The 25,639-nt window shown below is 40.4% G+C and overlaps 1 protein-coding gene across 4 annotated transcripts in view; it reads left to right on the top strand.

The window, feature by feature from the left end:
- LOC103146524 (glutamate receptor ionotropic, NMDA 3B-like) overlaps window positions 1-25,639 on the top strand; it is a 183,342-nt gene that overhangs the window by 140,832 nt on the left and 16,871 nt on the right. For all 4 annotated transcript variants that reach the window (XR_001663668.1, XM_016677680.1, XM_016677681.1 and 1 more), the window contains exons 3-8: window positions 3,109-3,605; window positions 5,661-5,932; window positions 8,226-8,462; window positions 14,166-14,312; window positions 15,571-15,716; window positions 20,831-20,946. Coding sequence is in view for 3 of the 4 variants with exons in the window: in XM_016677680.1 (XP_016533166.1) it covers window positions 3,109-3,605; window positions 5,661-5,932; window positions 8,226-8,462; window positions 14,166-14,312; window positions 15,571-15,716; window positions 20,831-20,946 (1,415 nt within the window). In the remaining variant the exon portion in view is untranslated. The remainder of the gene's footprint in view (window positions 1-3,108; window positions 3,606-5,660; window positions 5,933-8,225; window positions 8,463-14,165; window positions 14,313-15,570; window positions 15,717-20,830; window positions 20,947-25,639) is intronic.

Genomic DNA, 25,639 nt, shown 5'->3' with positions numbered 1-25,639 from the left:
ACTTGTAGATATATGTATGCTTCAACACATCTGAGTCAAAAGACTCAGGACTCTGGAGAGCTCGACTGCATATTGAGGAGGGAATTCAGCCATTTGATTGAGGTGTGCTGAACCAGGGACTCATCTAAAAGTTGCAGGAAACCGTCCCTAAAGGACTGGAGTTACCTACCCCTGGTGTAGATCATGGGTGTCCAACATCCTGACAATTTTAGATGCATCTCTGCTCCCACACAGCTGATTTAAAAGCTCCAACTCTCTCATCAGCATGTCAATATTCTGCAGAGGCCTGGTAATGAACCATCGTTTGTAGCCAACAGTGCATCTTTCCAACTTTGGAATTTATTTGCCATCACCTGTTTGCTATGAAAGGAGAGCGATTAAAACAAGACCTCGGTGTAAAAATCCAATTTAACAGATTTCTGCAGTGTTTAGTTTGTGAAGTTGTGTTTTCTAATCGATCCGGTGTTTGTGACCCTCGCCCTGCTAATGTCCAATCTAAGGATTAATCTTTAAACTGTTGTTTAAAAGACTAGGTTTTACTTTGTAATCAAAATTCCCCAAATGAACGAGTTCTTATCAAATCTCAATTCCAACAAATTCCAGTTATCTTTGCAGGGTAGCGATGATTGTTGCCACCGTAAATATTAGACTTGCTAAACCTCAGTGTGCAGTGGACAGATTAGATTGATTACATACTGAAAGCAGCGCTGCCAAGTGCTGCCTCATTTGTAGTCTCGTTGCTCTTTAAAGAGTAACTCGGTAATGGTTTACAGTCACCTCAAACTTTATCAGGACACTAGGAGAAGTTACAGTCCTTCTGTAGATGGTCAATTTGGGCAGTCTATGGACTTTCAGATTGGGCTGTTCATGATGGTACTGCTTGCAATATAGTGCAAGTGACCTTTATTCTGGCATGAAAGAGACTGATAAAAGGGGTTGTATTATCACACCATGTGAAATCGTGAAGTTACACTGAGTACTTTCCCTCCATGCAGCCTGATTCTTATCCCTCTCATCCAACAGCCAGACATTGCATTGCTCGGGAGAATGCTAACAAAGCTGAAGGAAGTGAGAGACTTCCACATGGAAGAGGCAATTAACAGTTCAGTGCCCCAAGGGATGGAGTGAGAAAGGCAGGGTGGGAGAGAGGACGTCTGGAGATATGAGCAGGCGAGTGAGGCGCGAAGGAAGAAAGTGAGGAAAAGCAAAATGCTACAGTTTAAAATACAAAACTTTGGAGCAACAAAGATAAAGCCAAAGTATTGATGTTCGTATTTTATTATTTTTTTTTTTTCTGAATCTCCAAACTTGAAAGATCCCAAAAATACATTAGAGAAAAACAAGAACTTGGTCAAAGGCAAGCACATAGATCAAAGACAGAGGAAGTAGGAAGCAGCAAAAGGTAAAAATTGGAATAAAGTCAAAGAATAGCTTGTGAGGGGAAAAAGGATGTGGGGGAGGAGGAAAGGGAGGAAAACAGATAGAGCACTATTGTTATCAGAGTGAGATCTGCCAGTCAGTTCCATCTCACTCGACACAGCTGCCGCACTGATTCCATCTCCACAGAGGAGATTAAAACCGTCGAAACAAGCAACTCTTGTATCATCTCAAACACTCAAAGAAAAAAAAAAAAGACAGAGGGAGTAAACTTCCCTCCAAACTAAAGAAGATGGAGCGATAAGAGGCCGCGGCACATGCCTGCGACTCTCTTATAGAGTCATCACTTACCGTCCGCTCTGCTGACATTCAGGCTGGCCGGGTAAACCGGGACCAGGTGTTAGTGAGAGAAAGCCATCCCTCTCTGACACTGCGAGCAGACTCATCAAGCTGCTTTGACGTCCGCCATCATTCCTTAAATTCTGCTTTGGGCCTTGTTCGACAATACAACATGCTGAAAACAACAACAAAAAAGTGGCATCGCTTAAAAATGTTTCATTTCTAACACCTCAACTCTTGCTGCCCAGTTCTATCCAAACTTGACACTACGTGTGAGAAAGTGGCTTTGCAGTGTCCTGCACAGATAGGAGATGTAAAGTAAAGCTTACTCCGTGGTTAATTTATTTATTTATTTCTATTTTTGGCCAGCAGAACCCATTAGAGTATGAGTCTAGAGTGGGTTGGCTTGATGAATCTGCTGTCTGTTCGATATGATGATTCAGCTGTGCCATTACCATGAGCGATTTCATCTTAAGGCAAGGCTAGCTCTTCCACTTTATGGTCAAAGAGATAGAAAGAGCTGCTGATGACAAAACACAAGTTAATGTGGAATGAGACGTGGGCATCTTTAATCAGGTTCATCAGATATATGGGGATGCTGACGTAAATTCTAATGTAACTTGGGGCAATGAACACATTCGCGAGCAGAAACACACACACAAGCTCTTAAAATTTGGCTTGGCGAAGAGATTAATGACCCACATGATCAGTTTAGTCTAGTCATTGTCCTTTGCATACGCTGCATTTATGAGCCACAGCTCAAACGCCCTTTTCCCATTAGCAGAAGTAAAGCTTACCATTTCAAGTCTCAACCATGACATTCCTGGCACAGTTCAGTACACACGAAATGCAATGAACCTTACTTACTTTTAACATTTACTGTTTCTACGATTTGCAACCTCCTTCTAGTTTCCAACTAATCAAGATGAAATGGGCCCTGAATGCCTTTTCAAGAAGTCACGACAGCATCGTCATGATCAAATGCTAAGACATGAACAAACAATCCCTGTGTGGTTTAAGAGAGGCCAGGGAAGATATATGTATGAATGGGGATTGCTCTTCCTAATATATTCCACAGTAAAGACCAGTGCAGGGCCACCAGACGAGTGAGATGAATAGCAATGACTGTTTGTATGGACTGGCAGATAGAAGGAGACCCTCATTGCACTGCATTAACTTTTAATTATGACCGTCTGGGAGATTCAATTACCCATTTGAGACTAGACCTGCTAGAGCGCTACAACCAGGCTGCGCCCATCTGTGCAAGGTTTAGAAAACTTAGCTTTTTTTTACAAAGTGTCCTGGTGGTTATTTCAGGCTACGTTTCTACAATTGTAAGCTGCAACATTCCTTTTGTTGTCTCTGTCTGATTGTTGTTTCCTTCACTTTGAGGTTTCTGTCCAACATCTCTTTCACCGGCTCTACGGGACTGATCCAAGTGGACGCTGATGTTTCTCGAGTCCTTTCCTCACAACTGTTCCACGTATGGAGTCTTAAAAGAGGCGCGCTGGGTCAGCCAGCGTGGGTTACTGTAGGACAGTGGACCCGTGGCCGACTAGAACTTGAGGGAGGCATTTTGGGACTGGTGGGAGGGCTCGGCAGCAGCCAGGGACAAGGCCTTGGAGCTGGTGTCAGAGGAGGGGATGGTCAAGGGGACGGGTATTTTGGAGGACGCTGGAGACCTGGACTTTCCGTCGAGGGACACCGCCTCCGTGTGGTGACATTGGTTGAACATCCATTTGTCTTCACACGGGAGGTCGATGAGGATGGGTTGTGTCCAGCAGGTCAACTCTGTCTGGATCCTAAAACCAATCGGACTGATATAATCAATGGCCTCTTCAACCAGCTTCACAACCCCAACTCTACAGTGGTAGACTGGGATGGAATTGGTGGGTTTGTTTTGGCAATTACTTACAAAATACTTGCACGGTGTGTTGCACATTTCCAATGAAAAAAATAGTAGTACAATAAGTCCTAAACTAACCTAATGACAACTGTGGCATTATGGAAGGATTTTTAATTATTCTCAATTCCACATTAATGCATCAATGTGTTTGTTTTTGCTTTAATGTAAATACCGGACACCATATACCTAAAGTAACTTCAGATAGTAGTATAGCGTTACTTTAGTATCGAGCTCATTTTGTTAATGGTCCGTATAGTTCAAAAGCACATCAGGCTTGGTGCCAAGGGCTGAGCTCTACAGTCACATTACACTTTCATGAATGAAGTACATGAAACACATTAAATCAATATTCTACTCTACTGAAGATAAATCTAGTATGTTTTCTGACGCAAACAGATATTTGGCAACAGGGAAGCTCAAGGTTTTCAAATTGACCTTTCTTGTACTTTTTTGTAACTTGAATCAAAAAACTGCAAATAGAAGATAGCTATGTTAATAAGCTAAAGCATTAAGTCATGATCATGTGTTATAAAATTTTTTATTGCAAATCTAAAAATACAATAATATGTATAAAGAAGCTCAGAGGACAGATCTCAGGGCAGGCCTTTTATTTTTCTGGTAATTAAAAGTCACCACTGTCTTTGTAGAAGCAGTGTAGTCATACACTGTTGGCTGCTTCATGGCCTTCCTGTTACCAAGTGGTTCATTCCCTGCACTCGGGCCAAGAAACTAACTCACTGGTAATGTTCCAAAAATATCAACTTTAACAATCCCATATCGGACAAAATTTCTAACTGGTGAAGTTAGTGTCCAAAACCAAAATAATCCACATAACTATTCAGGCATAGATGTCATACAAGGATCAACAAGTCAATACAACTTTTCCAACATTTTTGCTCCCTTTAATGCCAAACATGCCAAATGAGATATTTTTGTAAAAGCCTTGAAAGGGGGAATAATTGAAAAAAAAAAAGAGCCACAGACATGTTCTTTCCTCTGCTGCAGCGTGACTGAGTTATTCTTACTTCTATACATTCCAAACTTGAAACAACAGTATGGTTTTCTTATAAACCGATGTACTACACAAATATGAGAGTAATAAAGAGACAAACTCTCATGTGCAAGGATTGTCTACAACTGGAATACACAGTATACTGATTGCTACATTCACTCATGGTTTAGCATAGTCTGCTGTGAGCTACAGGCTGACTGTGGCTAAACTTTATCCTTACCTGCTAAAACAACATATGAATATAGTCAGTAACCAAAACATATTCACAAGCTCTTTAGCAGTTCGTAAACCCACTTACAGCAGTAGAGTTAAGCTTATGTGTAGACCCATACCTGAAATGGAGAATAGAAGAAAGTGCATTGACTGAGAAGGAGGAAGTTCCCTCTTTACTATTGCTCACTAGCGCCAGACCCCCCCTGCTGGATGCATTTAGTTGTTACATTTACTGAATCAAATTAGACATTATTTAACCCAAACTGCTGGCAAAACATTGTACATGTAAACAATAATGCAAGAAGTCTGTAATGCATGCAGATATGATCAAAAAGAGTAAATGTATTTCTGACTTTTAATGGACACATGCCAGTCCATCACATTTCCACATGATTATCTGTGTGTTTGGGACTTATGGAGAAATCTGGACCCAACTTAAAGGAGTTGGCAGACAGCCACATTTAATTAACTGAGATTGTAAAACAAAAAAAAAATGCTTTGCCAAAGAAATCAAAATAGCAAAAAGTATATTATGCATTGCCAGCTGTCTGATTTTCATACATATTTTAAGGGTTTATTATTTAATACATTTTTTAGCCTCAATTATAATAAATGTAGCCTAAACCAGGGTGCCAGGTTCATTAAAATGTCCAAACTGATTTTTTATTTTTTTTTCCTTTGGTGATCCATCAGCAACTTTCTTAAATCACTGTTGCATAGAGATTCCCAGTGGTGCAACCACTGCACTTACAAAGCATGCATAAGAATGTCCAAATGGTTTGACATCACCATCGCTCCTTTGTTTCCTCTTAGATTTGCCGGGGGATCTAAGGAAATGCTGCTATGGGTACTGCATTGACTTGTTGGAGAAACTGGCAGAGGATATGGGGTTTACCTTTGACCTTTACATTGTGGGAGACGGAAAGTACGGCGCATTGAGCGGGACGGGACGCTGGACTGGCCTTGTGGGGGACCTCCTGAATGGAACAGCCGACATGGCCGTCACCTCTTTCTCCATCAACTCTGCCAGGAGCAGAGTGATAGATTTCACTTCTCCCTTTTACTCCACCAGTCTGGGAATTCTGGTATCCTTGTTTTTAGCATCATTTTGTTCATTTTAAGTTTGCACTCAACATGGTGTTGGCCGCATTTATTGGCACCCCTGATGAAGATATGTTTAAAGCCTTAAAATAAATTCAAACTTTATGACAGTAGAATAATCTCACGCTGAAATCTTGCATGAATTCATGTAACATCTCATGCTATTAAATGTTTTTTGTTTTGTTTTGTTTTTTTCTACGCTAAATCACTGGAGCCACAGGTATTGGCATCCCTATCGTCAAAGGTTTGTTCAACAACACTTTAGACACGTTAAGACAACACTTGATGTTCTCTTATATTTCTTATCTCTTTTACGAGGTTGGAGCATATAGAAACCTGGATCTATTCTATCTAGATCCAGAGTTCTGGGACTAACTCACACTTTCCTCATGGATTTAAATACAGAGATTTTGATAGCCATAGGAAAACATAGATTTTTGTGTCCAAACCGTCTCTATGGTGTGTTGGTGTAGTTTAGAATATTTCCCTCTTGAAAGTGCCAATGACGTCCCACTTTCACTTTCCTCATGGAGGGCACCAGGTTTTGATCAGGCATTCCTGTTTGCAGAGTGAAGTTGCACAGTGAGGTTTTGTGTGTGTCTTCTTCACTAATACTGAAGAAGACAAACTCGGCAGATGAATTATAACACTGTGAGGCATCACCTGCATTGTGACTAGAACGGGGAACACCTCTCCTTGAGAGTCAGCTACTTCTTATCACCACATCCAGGATTGCATATCTTTGGCTGCTCTTTTTGTCTGTCTTCTAAATTGCTTCCATAACTAAACAAATTAAACATTTACTCTTACAAATGCGCTCATATCAATTATTTCAAAAGGTTTCATGATGCCATACACCCCCGAAAAGATTATTTTGCCCTTTGCAAGAGAAACACGAATACAGCGCCACAGATCCATCGCTGTGCTTAACAGTAGTCTCATCTAACTCCATCTGTTTACATTTGTGATGGTATTGCAGAGTAGGCTTTTTCTGACATGCAATCATCCAGTCGGTCAAGTTTATTTCAGCAACATGGCAGTTCAAAGTGCTGTCCACTGTGAAAACGTAAAGACATCATAGACGCATCACATGTGAAAACCAGTAACAGGCATCGCATTTCGTCAAGTGTCATTTGTTAAAATCATCGATACATATCAAATATGTTGGTCAACCCTCCATTTACCATGGTTCAAAAGCAACTCTAACAGGTGGGTTTTCAGTCTTGATTTAAAGGAACTTGACGTTTCCGCTGATTTGCAGTTCTCTGGAAGTTTATTCCAGATTGAAGCTGAATGATCCCTCTCTTTGTTTTGGTTCTGGATCTGTGGATACGGAGCAGACCATAACCAGAAGACCCGAGAGGTCTGGGAGCCTGATACATACAACTGGCACATGGAAAGCATCTAATGGTTCTTATGACAACTCCAAGATATTCCTCTTCACTAAAATGTTTAACAGTAAGATTTTTAAGGGTCTTTTGCAACATTTAACTGGCACCCTGTTTGGTGGCGAAGTAAAAAATAAGTCTGCCTCCAGCCTGATAACCTAAAGGAAATGCCGTCTCATCAACGAAGAGTTGAACTTTAAACATGTTTAAATGCATTCATTTTCTTGGTATTTCTTTATTGGTAGAAATATCAATAAAGGTGCCACCATGGATTAGCTGAAGACATTTCATTTTCATTATGGGATATTTTCCCCAATATGTGAGATTATACTACTGCAATAAAATATTTGTTTATTTGAAGGCTTCATATACATGTTGCCAATGGTGCCAATTTGCTCATGTTTGTATGAGGCATGGCTAAAAAAGAAAACAAAATCTAGACTGTAAGTCCCTAATAAAGCTTTCAGAATCTTTTCTCTGCGACTGTTTCAGTAAAACCTAACCTCTTAATTCTTCTGTATATTTCAGTCTTAATCCTGGTCTTCTGGCAAGAGACATATCTTCTTTTTTTTGTTGCAATAATTAGCTTGTGGAGCTTTGTGGAGGACATGTTAATTATAAAAGTTCAAAACAAGAGTTAGCTTAAGAAACGTCACACATTAGAACTTAATTAAGGAAAAAAATAAATTCTTTCCTTAAAAAATGCATGCAGAACAAGCAATTAATTTAGTCTGCTTCAAACAAATTAGAATTGTGTTGACTGTGATTATTTTCTGGAAATAAAGAGTGAGATTTATAGTGACAGTTCTGGATTAAGCACCACAAGATGAAATGTTTTGAGTCAATCTCAAGTTTGCTTTTTTTTTTCTTTTTTTTTTATGTGATTCAGGTTCGTAGCCGGGACACGGCAGCGCCCATCGGAGCGTTCATGTGGCCTCTCCACTGGTCCATGTGGGTCGGCATTTTTGTTACGTTGCACCTCACAGCGCTCTTCCTCACCTTGTATGAGTGGAACAGCCCGTTTGGCATGACCCCCCACGGAAGAAACAGGCTGCGTGTGTTCTCCTACTCGTCTGCCCTCAATCTCTGCTACGCAATACTCTTCGGACGCACCGTCGCCACCAAGGTAAAGAAGCTCTCCCTCTCTTTGGCGAGCGTGTCTGAAAGTACCCAAACAAGTCGGGGAGAGAATGAGAATCAAAACAGTAGGCCATGGGAAAAGGCTTGGGGAAGATGATAGAGACGACCATAACAGAGGAAAGATTAATAGGAGCATGGTTAAGAGGGTAGGCAGTGATGAAGTAGAGAGATACAGAGAGGGTAATGTACGTACAGGGAGAGAAAGGGGAAAGGGTAAGTGCGCCAACAGATACAAAGGGGAGTTTTTTTGTTTTTTTTTAGGAGAATGATTGGGATGGATGAAAGTGGTAAAAGATTTAACGGTTAGAGGTTAACTCCTGAAAGTAGTCAGACACAAAGTTAAAAACAAGAAAGCAGGGGAAGGAGGGTTGCTTAAGGGCTGCAAAGGTGATAGAAAGGGAGGTAATCGGCAGGCTGACAGAAAAATTCTCAGACACAGTTCAAAGTGTAATTGTGGATATGAGAGATGAAACTGTTTGAGGGTGCTGTAGAAAGCTGGTGATGTACACCGGGGCAAACAACAACTGAACAAATCAATGCTTCACTCAGTAAATGCAGTTATAATGTGCCCACTGGCAGGAAATTCAAGTCGGATGTCAGTATAAGCTCAAGTAATCCGCACATACAAAGAAATCAAAACAAGCTAGTTAGTAAATTATATGTTTTTAAAAATGGAATGACACAAGAAAACAAGTACTTAACATGGTTGCAGAAATAGCTTTTGGCTGGTACACAAACCAAGATCAAATGTTGAAGGCTGTGGGCGTCTCTCCTATGCAATTACATGTTCAGATATTTCCACACATTTTCAGTTTGACTCAAGTTGGATGTTTGATTAGGTAGCTCGAGTTTCTTTCTTGGGCTGATTATTGGCTCACTAAAAACAAAACAAAACAAAAAAAAAAACTATCCACCCCCATTATATCTTCTTATCAAGAATGTTTCAGTAATTATTTTCTCATTTATTCTTTCTTCGATTGTTTAAGGAAAATACCCGACAAGGTTCCTATCTTCACCGTTGGCGCAGTATGTTGGAGTGACGAGAAGTGTCATTCCTTTCATAATTATAAAATTTCATTCTCCTCTGACCAAACAATACTCTAGTATTTTGTTGGCTTTTCCAAATATTCAGCACTAAACGTTAAATAAACTCCGGAATGCTTTTTCTTCAGAAGTGGAGTCTTGTGCTGTGAGTATTTATAGTGTTCGCTACAGTTGCGTTCATCATCGATTCCATGGAAATGTTTTGATTCCAAGTCTCTCTGTAGTGCTCCGCAAATTGAGGTCACAACCACCTAACCCAAGACAAAGTCAAGACCAGCTCATTAAAAACCAGAACAAAAGAAAAGACAGTAAATAGCTGCTCTCCAAGCTAACTGGTTGCACTTATATGGCTGATTTTTATAGCTAGGTGCTCCACTGTGTGCTATTCGGGTGAACCTAAACTTTTATGTCAGCAAACTTTTAAGCATATGCCATTTTTTCAACTAAATCTAACCTGCTGTAACAACCACACAAGTATGCAGGGCACAAACCTTAACAAATTTGGCATTAGCTGCAGGCAGAGTGGGTGGAAGCAGATGACCAACCCACTCAGAAGCCTTACTTTCTGCATATTACACAGACAGATGAACATCCATATATTTGTGCATCCTTGAAACATAAGGACATTGTTTAAATTGCTGGCATTTTTAAATAAAAAAAAACAACAAAACAAAACTTTATTTGCTGCATTTGATTCCAGACGGCAGATTAACAGAGTTTCAATAAAAACGATGTTGCAACAGTGGTCTTGACTGGCTTTGCGGTTCATGTCCAGCATGTCCAGAACTCGGACAAGACCAAGTAAAAATTCAGTTGACACAAGACATGACTTTGAAAATGTGATCTCAAGGCGAGTCTTAACGTGCTCCTTGTGCTATAAACACAAGTAAAGAGAAACCTCTTCATTTACCATCAACTGAGACTAAAACAATAACATTAGTCGACACTGACAGGTGGTGAAATTCCTTTGTGATTCCTGACTAAATTTAGAATGCGAAGCTCCAACAAAGAGATGTGACTGCTTCTCGTCTGTTAATAAACATGCGGCGGCTGGTGAAACAATCCAGTTTCCTGCACCTTGTTTCCATGTTATTTATTTGACATAAGTATGTAAAGATATTAAATGCGCCTTTGCAATAACAGCGTTCTCCTGGGACGTGTCAGATTTGACAGATTGTGTCACACCCACAGTCACATTGGCGCGCACGTCCAACCACAAAGCGGATGAATGATGACTCCATCCTCCGTGCATTCTTTGTTTTCCATGCAGCGACGCAGCCGTCCAAAAATCCATCATTATGAAAACCTGCGCTTGTGCGCTTGAAATTTTCCCAGCAGCAGCGGCAGCAAGTGTCATTTCCTAAAAATCGCGCCTGCCCTCCTCTTGTTGAGATTGCGGCTAATCGTGAAGTATTTCAAATGCATAATAATATGCTGTCCCTAAAGGAAGCTGCTCACAATAACCAGAGTGAAAGAGTTTGAAGGACTTCCGCGTAACCGAACGATGACAAGCCAAAACGAGTTGGTCTGCTGATAGCTTTACTCCTTAAAGTGTTGCTGGAGTCTTCACCTCGAAGCGTTACTCTAAGGGTCACACGTTCGTTCTTTGCAGCAGCTAATGTGTCAGTTAACAGTTGTGTTCATTAGCAGTCTCAGGACCCGTTAAAATGTCCTTCAGTAGCTCCGTGAGACCCTTGGTGTCGAGCCAAACCGTGACGTTTTCCACACGCCCTGCCTGTCGGGGGAGGGAGGGCAAGTGAATCGATCGCTAACTGTTATTGCAAAGTTCAGCTTTGATATTTGGTTTAATCCTTTCAGACATCCATTAGCTATCCCCAATTTGTTTTTGGAGTGGGTTATGAGGTGCTGGAGCCCAGCCCAGCAAGAAGCAAAAGATACCTGGAGTATTTTGCCATTGCATTCTAGTGCTAACACAAACAGACAAGCATCAGTGCTTATAGTGAAATTGTGGACAATGTAGGCAGATTGCTTCGAAATAACTTTTTGTGGTTTACATAATCAAAGGCCTTTGAGGCATCAATAAAGCAAAAAAAGGTGATGTTGAAAAGATCTGAAATTTATTTCAAAGCAAATATGTCTGTCCGATGTTTATGTTTAAAGTCAAACTGGTTGTTGGAGGTCAAAATGGCCTTCACTAGTACTTCAGACTCGGTGCTGATCAGCACGTAGCAGTCTCATTTAGTTAAACCCACTAACTACATTTCTTTAACGCAAAGAGCTGTGACAATTTTTAGATTTTGAACTCGTCATAATGAGTTTTAGAAAGAGCTATCCAAATCTAGCTAGCTGTTTGGACAGCTAGCTATCCAAACAGCTATCCACAGTTTGGATAGCTGTGAAACTTACAGCGATCCATTGTGTCGACTATTAGACAAATTTGCCAGATTATTATGCATTGATTGACCTTCAGTCTGTAGGTCCGAAGTTGAAAACAGGGGGAGAATAAAAGGCAATAAAGTAAAACAAACAGTTATTCATTGCATCCACAACTGTGTACCAAATGTCTAAATCTTCTAAATTCATTTGCTCTGCCATTCTCTGAAGAATATGTATTACATATTATTCCTGTTCATTTGACTTATGGTTCATTTCAGGCACGAAACAATTAAAAATGTAACAGTACAAAATAGGGAATGTATTTTTCAACTAATTATTCATAATACATGTTCCCTTCTTGTACCGTGTGCACTCAAAATGATGTCTTTAATATTTTTTATGTATTTCTTGAAATGTGTTTCTTTTTAAAGTTTAACACACATTGAGGGAGTCATTTTGACCAGGCTGGTGACTTTTCCACTTTGACAGTTTATGATTTAAACTTTTTATTTATTTATTTTTAAGAAACTCCTCACAGCCTGCTGTCAGGGAATGTGGTTTATGACTCCAGTAAATAATATCAACCAGCAGGAGGCTGCGTACAGCTATTTTGCTTTAATCAGGAGTCACAATCTGTTACGTTTCATAAGTGCCAATCAGAAAGACAATCAATGAAAATGGTTGTAATTTTTCATCTTCAGCAGACTGCATACAATTACAACCAACTTATATGGCATTTGAGAATTTTTATCATTACAAACCTTCATATTTCATCTAAATACATGACACAAAGTGGCAGAAGCAGATGTAGATGAAATGTTAATGTGTGGTTATGAAATGGAACTGAAATTATTGCTTCTTTGTAAAATATGGATTTGATCAGTGGGGCTTGTTTTTTTTCTTTACTAATTTTATAGCTCGTCTTCTAAAATATTACATATTTAGCTCTGATGTTTTTTTATTTGTTCAGCTCAGTTTTGTGCTTTACTGTCACTCACGGGGAAAAACATAGTGCACAGCATTAGTCAAGGTAGTCATACATCACTGCAATATTACATTCAATAACAAAAATAGAAATCACAACGTATTATAAAGTGTTAGAAAATGTGCCATGCTCGGTCAAAACGGGCAAGAGCTTTAATTTGTGTAAACTGGAGTTCTTTTTATGAGAATAATGTGTTTTTTTTATTAAAGACTTTGCATTAGAAAGGCTATCTTTTCTAATACAAGCAGCACATAAACGGGCTCACATCTGCAGCCGTTTTGGGCTTTGATGGTAAAATCTGAGCAACCTTGCGAGAAAAAGAAACAAACTGTTTACAATGTTGTGCCAACAAATCTTCTAATCCTGAAGCTTTTTTTTCCTCCCCCCTCTGCAAACACATTCAACTTGTGGAGACAAACAAGTATGTAGGCTAAGCTGTCAAACTGCCCGAATTAGGTGTCTATTTTAAATCCTGCTTGATGAGGTTTTCATGCAACAATGCTGAATTTTTTTTAATTTTTTTATTTTTTTTTCTCAGTGCTCATCAGCTGAGAGTTTGCTCGGAAAATGCAGCTTCCAGGTCTTTGTTTAAATATGTTTGTATTCGGTAAATTAGAACACGTTTGACAAGATTTATATCTTAACGTTCGTTTAGAAAACACAATTTCCAAAAGGCAGTGCTGAGTCGGCACTGAGACGCCACTTTTATTATTCCATCTCCACTGGAGAGACGTAGGAGAGCATGTAAGCTTTCCTAAGGACGACTTTCCTCCCCAAAAATGCTAATTGGAAAATTATGCTCATAATGTGAAGTCTCACTTTATTCCCTTTTCAGTAAACCGACTAATTATGCCTGAGTGTTCATCACCCTCTCCACGCTGTTGTGAAAGTGGGTTATAACCTTGTTTGTATAATTGATGTCCCATTAATCTCCAGCCTTTAAAACACTGGAAGTGAATTTATTTTCTTTCTTTTAAGTGGATTTTAATTGGATCAGTAATTGAATGATTGCATGTTTCAGGTGTTGAATTCCCCTAAGCAGGCGATTTAATGGAAAGATATGTCCGATATGCTGCAACAAAAACACTCGCACTTTCTTCTCTCAGTTTTGCCTTTACCGATTCATTGGTTTCACAATTTGTGAATTTCATGGGAGGAAAAAACACAGTTTGCATGAAGGTTTTATATTTAAAAAAGTGGAGGTGGGGGGGGAGAAAGGCCATTTTTGACACGATGTTAATTCTCAGTTTCTTCTTGAGTTACAATAGTTCAATCTTTTAGATTTGTTCAATTATTCATTCATCATCCGCCATCTCTCTGCAGACTCCTAAATGCTGGACGGGACGCTTCTTGATGAACCTCTGGGCGATTTTCTGCTTACTGGTGCTGTCCAGCTACACGGCCAACCTTGCTGCTGTTATGGTTGGAGAGAAAACCTTCGAGCAGGTTTCAGGAATTCACGACGACAAGGTAAGGCGACGTGCAAGCTGGCAAGTTTATAACTGGAAGGTCTTTGACGTGCAACACAGAGCTGTAGTGGTCTGGAAAGGTATTTATACCACTCCTACTGTTTCCAACTTAGCCAGCGTGACAGACTTCAATCTGTTTTATGATGATAAACACAAAACAGTGCATTGTTTTGTTGTTTCTTTTCGGAATTGGAGGAAAAATTGTATCCATATATAATCATTCCAATCCAATTGAATAACCCTGAAAAAAAAAACTTCAGCGCATTGATTTACCTTCAGAAGCCACCAGTTGCAGTAGTAAATAGAGCCCATCTGTGTGCAACTTAATCTCAGTATAAACACAGCTGTTGTGTGAAAGTCTCAGAGGTTCGTTAAAGAACAAAAGAGAACAAAACAGTATCATGAAGACTAAGGTATACAACCAGACAGGTCGGGGAAAACTTGTGTTAACATTTATAACAGTTACGATATCCTAAGTTTGGACGTCTCGTGTTGAAAGAGGATGGCAAAACTTCAAACTTCCCAAGACACAGCAGGCCTAAACCGACAAGGCAAAGAAGATCGGTGGTGTTTAATACCAGGGAACTCTGGGAGAAAGCCTGATAGAGGAAGCAATAAGTGTGTGACGGGGTTGGACATTCATCTTCCTAAAGGACAATATGCCTAAACAAACTGCTCATGTTACGATGGAATGGCTCAGAGCAAAGCATATCCATATGCAGTCAAAGTCTACGGTTAACAGGTAATTTGTTGCAATATATCATCATTAATTTTAAGTTCCAATCTGACTGAACTTCTGCAGTTTTGCAAAGAAGACTTAGCTAGACCGTTGGTCCCTAGATAAGGAAAGCTGCTAAAAAGAAAAAAGAAGACAAACTGCTAGAAGCTGTAACTGCAGTGGAAAGTCGTTCCTCAAGCACCGACTCGGAGGCGCAGACCGCATTATGTTTAAGACATTTCCACAGTTTTGTGGTAAAATGTGTTCGCCATGTGCTACTTTGTTTTTGACAAAGGCACAATAAAAAAAAGGTGACAGTTGTAGACAAAAAGTGAAAAATGCTCAACAGGGGCTGGGGGGGGGAGGAGCGGAATAATTTGTCAAGCATCACTGCTTTTCTCGCATCCCTATTCCATTTTCGGGTGAGTTTGGAGTCGCCGTGAATCTCACCTCCGCGTTCCGTCATTTTTCTCTTTTACTTCTCCATTACCGCCTCGGCGTCATCCTTCATCCATCCTCTTCCTGTGTCATACCCCCCCAGCTGCACCATCCCTCTCTGGGCTTCCGCTTTGGGACGGTGAGGGAGAGCAGCGCCGAGGACTACATGAAGAAGAGTTTCCCGGAGATGCACGACTACATGCGACGCTTCAACCAACCCACAACGCCAGAGGGTGTGCACATGCTAAAGTAAGGCTTAAAGCGCGCTCTTTTTCTTTTTTTATCCTTGAGTAGTTGCTATCCAAGTCCAATCAGTCTTGTGTGTGTGTTGCATCTGTTCACCCTACTTCTCCACATCTGCTTTTGGAGCAGTTCCATTACGTCCTAAAGATTCGTTTTGAATTTCAAAGAGAGCAGTCAAAGGCTAGATGTGTTTTTGTAGGTTTCGCGAGATTTGTTGCCATTTTTCCGCCTGAAGTAATGTTCCCTCTAATCCATTTTTTTCTGTGTTTTCTTATTAAGAGAACACGGTACTTTGCGATTGCACCTGTCAAAGATACAAACGAACACCCGTTGATGTATGCATTTGCACTCCGCATTAGCATGACCTTTTTTTTTTTATTTTATTTTTTTTAATGCAAACCCATTTCAGATAAAGGTATAAGTGAGGTAAAACTAGACATAAATTGCACTGACAACATGCTTGCAATGGGGGGGGCGGGGTTCTGGGGTTCTTATTCATAATGAGTTTTGGAAAATAGGAATGAACGCAAGTCAGGGCCAGACTGATGTAAGTATCGCTGGGAAGGAACGGTTCGGTGGGATGCTGAATGGGGACAGAAAGCAGATGAAAGCGAGGAGGCAGAGCGTGTTTATTTTTAAAGTTTAAGTAATTCACAAGGGCTGCAAGAGTGATTCGTATACGGCATTAAAAAAAAAACATAAAGCAGATGAAACACAAAGGTGCTAAAGAAAACAAATATTTTCAGCAGGGAGGAAAAAGGTTTACGTAACTGCAGGACCCCGTCCTGTAGGGGCCCCGGCTGAAATACGGAATTAGAGGACCCCTGCATCTAAATATATTCACACTGGTAGGTCTGTTCTGAGGGAATTTAGTTTTTGGACGCTGGGAGAAAGCCAGAGTGCCTGTGGAAACCCCACAGGGTATACCAGAAGGACATTCGAATTCTAAACGGAAAAGGGCCACAGCTGGGATTTGACCCCGTGACTTTCCTGCTAAGCACGGGGTCAAATGCTAAGCACCACCATGCTAAGCACCACCATGCTGCCAGATGTCTGTACATGAACGGGCATCTACATAAAGGAGATACACACATTCACTGGCCATTTTTGCTAAGCACCACCATGCTGCCAGATGTCTGTACATGAACGGGCATCTACATAAAGGAGATACACACATTCACTGGCCATTTTATTAGGTATGCTCATTCAACTAACAGATTACAAGGCAGCAACTCATTTCGCCGACGTTTAAATCAAGTATCAGGGTGAGCAATAAAGGGACTTACGTGACCTTGAGCAGAAATAGCAATATATATATTTTTACATTGCTGATCTATAGAAATAATTTGCAGCAAACCATCTAAAAAAACAAACAAAAAAGATTCAGTGAGTGACACTGTGAGGATCTGGGTTTTCTGTGCTTATTTAGTTCCTGTGTTGTCTTGTTCATCCCTTGATTGATCCCAGCTGTGTCCACTTTCCCCTTATTACCTTCCCTGTGTATTTATACCCACCTGCGGTTGCATCAGTAGTCGTGTGCATGTCCCAGTTGCTGCCAGAGTCAGAGCTTTGCCGCTGCTGTGCTGCCTGGATTTCTGTGTATTGATTCTTCATTAAAACCCTTCATTTTTCACCGTACCTGGTTCCTGCTGCGTCCATCCTCACTACCTCCCTACACAATTCACGACAGACAGGTGTGTGGTCAAAAATGCTTTGTAGATGTCGGATAAGAATTACAGATTGGCTCAAGAAGACAATAATATATAATTGGCTCAATTGGTCACTTGTAAACAACCAAAGTATGCAGAAAACATAGATGGGGCTACAGCAGCGATTGGGTAAACGTGACAACTACATTTTGCATCGGTTCACTGGAACTGAACAAATTAGAAAAAAAAAGTTTCCAGAAAAAAAATAGGCTTTTTTTTTTGTCATCAAATCTGTATTAAAGTCAGATGTAAAACAATATAGTACATTCAGAGCAACCCTTAAAATTTAATGTGATAGAAGGAAATGAAGGATTATAAGAGTAATTGCCTGATGGGATGAGATTCCATATTAGCTGCAAGATTCAGATGCTAGAATTTAAGGCATTGCATTAAAGTTTGTGGCTGTTCAGAGTAGTGAGGTTGTTTGGGATACTTTCTTGCCCCCCTTTGAGCTCCTCAGGGCAGGCCGTTCATTTTTAAACAACACAGCCTGTACCTGGGTATTTTTGCTGACGGGGCCCCTGCCTTTATAGCCTGTATAGCTCTGGATACAAGTTCAAGTCTCAATCTGGTTTCTTGAACACAATGAGTTCACAATACTCTAATGGCCTCCAAATCTCATTCCTATTGCGCACTTTTGGCTTGTTGTGGAATGAAATATTCACTCCATTGATATTCAGCCGTGAACTCTGTAGCAACTCTGCGAGGCTTTCATGTTGACGTAAACCAAAATCTTTTAACGTTTTTTGACAAGTTGAATGTATACCAAGAATATTTAAGGCATTTTTAAAGGCAGCAGAGTTCAACTCGGTAACTGCAAGGATGACCTAATTTAGCATGCAAGTTTGTAATTTGCCTTCTCCAAAAGTTAAGACATCTGTTAAGAGTACTCCATTATGTTTTATTTATTAGACTTCTTGATCTGGGACCTGAGTTCGAGTTTCGTACCATGAGCAAGCAATTGTGAAATGGTATGACGATTAAATTCCTTGAATCCTTGAAACGTGAGAGAATCAGTCTCAGAAATCAGCCTTCATTTAACCTTCTTGTTACCTATGAGAAAGCCTTGCTCTCTCTCACTTTTTTGCAGCCTTAATTAACAGCAGCTATACGTCACAGAATACACAGTTCTCTTTTCAGTAACCCTTTTCTCTATGCTTTCTCCAGCTGCCTTTTAGCTTTGAACGTTTTCCAAACAGTCCCAGATCCTACTGCCAGCTCTCTTCAGTGTTAGTGGAACCTGGCACGGTATCGCTTAGGACTTTATGTTCTCCGATCCGAAAAAAATTAGATTTTTGGGAGGGTGGGAACCAGTCAGGACCAGTCAACCTAAAAATCGACCGAGTCTGGCCACCAGATGATTTCTGGGTTTGTTTCTGCTTTAACAATGATTCAAATACATCAAAAAGGATAAAGTGAAACATTTTGATATAGAGATGACTGTCCATTCAGATCAACTCTTTGCTAAATTTCTATGGAGTGGATACCTGACTCTGGCACTACCTACCTTGGTCTAGCATTAAAACTGCCTTGGTGAAGAAATGTTTAATAAACTGTGAAAGTCAGCATACTTTGAAATTATTTAATCATATTTTCACGTTCTTTGCCATCAGCTCATGGCTTTTTTCGGCTGAACATAAACAAACACTCGATCATGCATTACATACCACCTCCACAATCTCTGCTTTGATCATGTTCCTGTTACGGTGTTGATTTTGAACACGTAAACAGCTATTTTGAGCTCACTGTACCTGAACTTTCCACCAACACATCCGGCACATCTCACTTCTGTAACCTAGCAGGGCAGCCGATGTGCTGGCGTCTGAGCCGCTTTGCCAGTTTCTTCAAAAGTCTGGCTTATCCTGCTGATTGTTGTGACAGTAAAAGAAGGATGAAAGTGACAATACTGAAACCCTTCAAAGTCTTCAACTTTATTGAACCTGTAGATCAGTGCATAAATTCTTCATCATCCTAAAATTTTCAAATAAACCGTATCGCGAGTTAGGTAGTGAAGACTCTCAAGGTTTCATAACTTATTCCGTAACGTCTGTCAGGGCAGCCTTCAAAAGCTTCACGGAAAAACTAGCGGAGTGAACACAGACCGCAAGGATTTAAAAAGTAAGTTTGGACCGGCTACATGCAGCATTGAAGACAGATGATGCTATAACCGTACATGCACTTGTCAGAGGCGCCGCCTGCTCCATAAAGCACCAGCGGAGATGCGGAGATAGAGCATGTGCTGACTTTGTGATACCAGTGGGAAGATACAAAGCGCTTGTTCAGAAAAAGAGGATGATGAAGGCGGTGTTTGTTTGTGTGCAAGGCAAAGCTGAATTGTAAGACACAGCAGCGCAGGGAGCCCGAGTTGGAATGTAAAATACTGTGTTGGCAGAACTACTGACCCCAATACTCCTCACAAATCTTGGAGAGAAGTAAAACCCAATCCTTCCTTGGCTACTTATACGTATTTACACATGTGTAGAGGGCTCGGAAAATAACTTGCACACACTCCACCTGTGCGCACAATTGAAACATGCCTTTCTGGCTGTCGTCTTTCATGCATTCGTGTGCGTGCGTGCTCGTACGCGGGCAAACTCGATTCTTATTCCAAGGCCTTGCATCGGGTGAATTCCGACCCTCTTTAGTCCCGTAAGTTGTCTCTATCCTCTCTGCTCCCCGCGCCTCATATTTGACAGGCCTAGACATCGAAAAACAGACTTTCCATCTTTGCCAGGAAGGCAAAGACTTTGTAAAGTCAACCTTTTGTTTGGAGGCTCATGTACTGAATAACAAGTTACTGGAAATTTGATCAGGCTGCTCTGTTTTTTTTTTTTTTTTAACCAATAGACGGTAACAATATGTTTTCATGTGTATGCGCTTATGTAAATTTAACGATCTCCCCAGTTGAACCTGGGTGCGTATGGGCCTATGCTGAAAAAGTGGAATGTCTTTATCTTAGATAAGCAGGTATATTTTTCAGACTCTGAGTGTTGTGCATCCTTAACCACAGCCGCAGCAGTGGTCAGCAGCACGGGGACGGTCTGTAATTAGGGGTCAATTAGGGTCGATTGGATCAATATCGCTGGAGCAGGAGAGTCCTCTGCAGAGTGTATAATGCCTTATCAGTCTGTTGCAGAGCCTGTTGGTTTAGGTAATGATATATGTGTTTACAAAGTGTATTGGAGCATGGTTAATCTAATCCTCCCTATGAATGACGAGCTGACATGACAGCCTCACATTCAGAATCGTGGGAATCGAGGGTGAGGAGAACTCAATCTGGCGTATGTTTATATTTACTTTTCTTGCAGATTAGAGGTCTTTAATTAATCCGTCACTCTCTCTCTCTCTCTCTCTCTCTCTCTCTCCCTCTCTTTTTCTTCTTGTCGTTATGTGTGTGTGTTGGTGGTGAAGGACAGATCCTCCGGCCCTGGATGCATTCATCATGGATAAAGCCCTGCTCGACTTTGAGGTCTCCATTGATGCAGACTGCAAGCTGCTCACAGTGGGGAAGCCTTTTGCCATTGAAGGTGCACACGCCAGCAGACTCACACACTTGTTTATACGACTTGCAAGGAATTTTTATTGACCAGCGGTCAGCCTCCCTCCCCGGGTAGTGTTTTGTAAAATAATTTTTTCTGCCGCTCTGTTGATCTTATCACATATTTTTTACATTTTTTATTTTAGTTGGGTGGCTTACTTTAAAAACAACAACATCACAGGGCTTATCTGAGCTTTGATCGAACTAAATGTTTGATTTCTAGGAAGGGATCAAAACACTTTTGAGGCTTAATTTCATTAAATGTTTGACTGTTTAAACACCCGCTTCGTCGTCACGTGACTTTGGTGGAGCAGTGATCACAAAATATCTATTGTGACGACAATGTCTCCATAATACATTGAAGAAAAATATCAGACTTTCAAATTCACTCGTCAGGGTTCAGTTTTCTGCTTTTCCACCTGCAGTGCCAGTCAGAAGTATAGTTATGCTCATTATTTTTAAACTTTAGGCATTTAGTAATACAGTACATTTGAACTGTTTTTTTTTCTTTATCCATGTGAGAATCTCTATACCACCAAAAATTTCAGTGATTATTCAAAAATAATAATTGGATGTCTCTGAAATTTCTAGCAAAAATTTAGTATTTATTTGCAAAAAAAATGAGAAATGGTCAAAATGATGAAAAATATGCAATGTTTTCAGATCTCAAATAATGCAAAGAAAACAAGTTGATAATCATTTAGAAACAACAATACTAATGTTTTAACTCAGGAAGAGTTCAGAAATCAATAGTTGGTGGAATGACCGTGAGGTTTTCAATGGGGTTCAGTGCAGTGGTCTCTTAATTTTGTCCAGAGCTTTATGTCTCCACTAATGTTTGGAAAAGCAGGCCTTAGTAGGTTGCAGAGAAACCACATCCTTTTGTCATCAACAAGCTTCTGGTATAATTTTGCCTGGTTTTTGGTCACCTCTCCAAAATGTTTTAATTCACTTAAATTGTTTAGTTTCTGGACTGCACAGGCTGTTGCCTTTGAGCAAAAAGGCTCTTGATTTGAATCCTGGCCATCTTTCTGGATGGAGCTTGAGTGTTCTCTGCACTGGATATATGGGGTATATGTACAATTGCTGTCTTGTAAGTGTGTTGGTGTGTGAAAGCGAAAAAAAATGTTTCTGGGGGTGGGGTTTGTCCTAAAGGGCACCCCATTTGGATAAAGTAGGTTGACATTAGGCTTCTGGAACGATCCGACCTCAGCTTTATAGAAATCCTGCTTAAAAAGAGAGGTTTGTTGCAGAAAGTTAAATATTTTAAATTAACTCTACCAGTTCTTCCAAGAATAGTTAATTTAATATTCAGCAAGAGGATTTCCAGAAGTTTGTTCTTGTCTATAAAAAAAAAAAGTGTGGTTGAGGAGCAACTTGCTAACTCGTATTTTGATACATTTATCAAAAATACCACCACAACAAATGTTCATCTAATTATCATCTACAAAAGTCATTGAAGTTGTTTGTCGTAAGATCAGTCCACCACAAAAAAACAGTTGCATTGCTCTATTAAGAGCTTCACTGCTAACCAGCATTTTAAAGATGGCACATCTGTATTCACAGAGTGAAGGATGGCTATCTATCTCATACTCACTCACACATTCATCTTAAGAAAGATGAGTTTTCTGCTGTGAACTCATGCAAAGATCAAGATCAAATGCTGTAGTCAGCAACATGACTGACAGGATAACAAGTGTGTGAGCTTATAATGCCCCCGGGGTACTCGGCCATCTATTATTAATAAGACAATGTTGGACAAGAAGACTTTGGACTTAATGATCACAAGTTAGACTAACAGCAAAGCAGCCATAAGGCCCATAAACAAATCCATAGCCAGACAGGAAACACCTAATGACCCGCATAGGGGTTTGGGGTACGCAAGTTCTTCCTCAGTGCTACATGCATGCATGTATTACTGCATGTTGGTGTGTGTGAACAAGTGTATGTGTTTATCAACTTGTGGGTGTGTGTGTGCGTGTGTGTCCCAGTGCCATTCTTGCTTTGAGACTTTCGGGGGAGGACATTTATTCACAGCTGAGGTCTTTGCTTTTGTTCTATTTGATAATCACAGTGTAGGCCATGGCATGAATGAGGAAAAAGGAACCTGGAATATGACCAAGATGCTTCCAGCAAGCATTTCATGCAGCTCCCAAACTAATTGGTTAAGCAATAAACGCAAATTTTGTAAAAATGCTATAAATATTACAGTAAAAGCTCTTATTTCATGTTCATACGAGACGGCTTTGCACCGCAGGACCTTATTCTCTAGGAACCAGGTTCAAGGTTTTCCCCAGAAAACTTGTAAAGCCTGGTGGCCCGCCAGGCTCATCATACACTAGCAGGAAACCTTGAGATTAGTTTTGACCAAATCAGATTAGCAAGGCGGACATTTACCCCAGAGGAAATGAGTTTAAATCTGCACTGAATCGTTGTGGTGGGAGTTTGCTAACAGTTTTTGTAATTGTTTAAATACCACCTCAGTTATATATTAGCCATCTTTCAATTTAAAAATACATTGCAAAACATTCTTTTTAGAAAGCTTGCAGATAACCCTGAGCATCTTGTTCATGAGACCGTTTTACAACAACAGATTGTCTTCAGCTAGAAGTTTCTTCAGCTCTGCTGTAATAAAAAAACAACTGCAGGAGGTCCTTCCTGCCCACAGACAGCAGCATCTACAGCAAAGAAACTTGGATAAAATTGTTTAGCACATGTTTTTCCAAGACAAATTTCTCCTATGGGGACAATAAAACACACCTTAAGACTTACAAGAACATTTAATTTCCCTTTGGAATTAAGTATTTTTGAGGTGAACTGAATAATGGTCTAGACAATAATGAAACTCAGCTGGTGATGTTCCAGTGCAAATTCAATTATACTGGAATCAGCTGAACCGAACACAGACGTTACTTCAAGAACAAATAAGTGAAGTCTTAATATTCAGACATCAGAACGATCAGTGTTAATTTGTTGGATTTTCAATGAGACATGTTGGGTTTTTATTTACACTGTTTATATTCCTAAGTAAAATAATAATGATGGGACAAAAAAAAAAAAAAAAAAAAACATTATGGTTACATCAGTAATAGCAGGTCGTCTACGTCCTGAAGTCGGATCCTAATACTACTGGTTGTTATATCGGTTGGTCTGTGTTACCCAGAAAGCAGTTGGGCACAGTATCGCAACACCAACACCGTGAGTGAAACAACGACTGGGGCAGCTTACTATATAAAAGTACTCGGGGACCAATTCTTTATTATTATACATCCACATTTGTAGAGTACGTAACAAATCACGTCCTGTTTAGGTTCAATACGGGACGGGTGGCAACCCGACCTGTAGTGTCGATTCTATACGCCTTATAATGCGCTGCGCCTTATATATGAAAAAAGTTTTAAAATAGGCCATTCATTGAAGGTGCGCCTTATAGTGTGGAAAATACGATAGATATATATATGTATATTTTTAGCAAATGTGAGACAAGTTTTAATGGGATTTTTTTTTTCTTTTTTCTTTTGAATGGGTGGCAGTCATTATTTGTTTGGCCTTGAAACTTTCCAAGAACTTGGATGCCTTTTCTACCCAGATGTACTTGCCACCTCCAGGATAATTGGTTGATGTGTTCTTGCAGTAATTTTGGCTGGCAGGTCACTCCTGGGAAGTTTTGTCATTCCACGTTTTCTCATTTTGTGTACAGAGACTCATTGTGGTTCACTGGAGTCCCAAAGTCTTACAAATGACTTTTTAAACCTTTCCATCTGAGAGATGTCGGTGACTTTGATTCGCATATGTTCATGAATGATGCATTGACGTTTAAGATCTTTTAGCCTACTTTATGTTGTCAGGTTCTATCTGAGATGTATGACAAAACAGGAAAAAAAAAACATGCAAGAGGGCAAATACTTCTTTACCAAACAATGTCGACAGTTCTGAAACGCAAATCAATTTGAATTTCCAGTTTTACAGCTATTAAACTCAAAACACTTAAACACTTCTTTTTTCAGTTTGTACGGTGGTTAACGGTTGATCCGATTTAGATTCAAGCAAGTTGTTTATCTGTAATCGGGAGTGACATACACACACGCGTGCAGAGCGGTGGACCGTGTCGCTTTAAGAAACGAAAGGCTGCCGACGACCTGCAAGAGAAGATCATGTCTTCTGTCTAATAACAGCCAGCCTCTCTTTCACTCTGCTAAATGAAAAGCTATTATTCAGAGTTTTACATTATTCCAGTCACATGCCATTTGCACTTATACGCCTTGTGAAGGTGACTTTGACCTGAAATTTCAGCTCACAGAACAAATTTATTAAATATGTCAAACTGTTAACTTGTAACCCCGCTCAGCTCGTCTCACGCGGAGGATCCTGCAGGGATGGGGGCGGGGGGGGGCGTGCTTGTCTTTGTGTCAGTCTTCACATTGCCGAGACATGCAGATACTACTAGTAAGGGTGCCACGTGGGAGCAAACACTTACTTTGTTGCACCTTCTCTGTCACTCAGAGCGTAGCCTCAGAAAGACCCCGCTCCCGCATTTCCCCTCGCTCGGCGTACAACTGTTGTACGCCGGAGAGTATCTACTCCTTTCTTCGCTGCACACCACAAAGCGAGTTAAGATGCGCCGTCGTGGCGGCGCTCTTGATCGCAGCGGTAAGCCAGGTCTCATTGGTATGTAGGACGGG

This window comes from Poecilia formosa, unplaced genomic scaffold (assembly GCF_000485575.1).
Source record: "Poecilia formosa unplaced genomic scaffold, Poecilia_formosa-5.1.2 Scaffold160, whole genome shotgun sequence".
Taxonomy (NCBI): Eukaryota; Metazoa; Chordata; class Actinopteri; order Cyprinodontiformes; family Poeciliidae; genus Poecilia; species Poecilia formosa.
The sequence above is the reverse complement of the archived record's forward strand: the minus strand, read 5'-3'. Positions and strand labels throughout refer to the sequence as shown.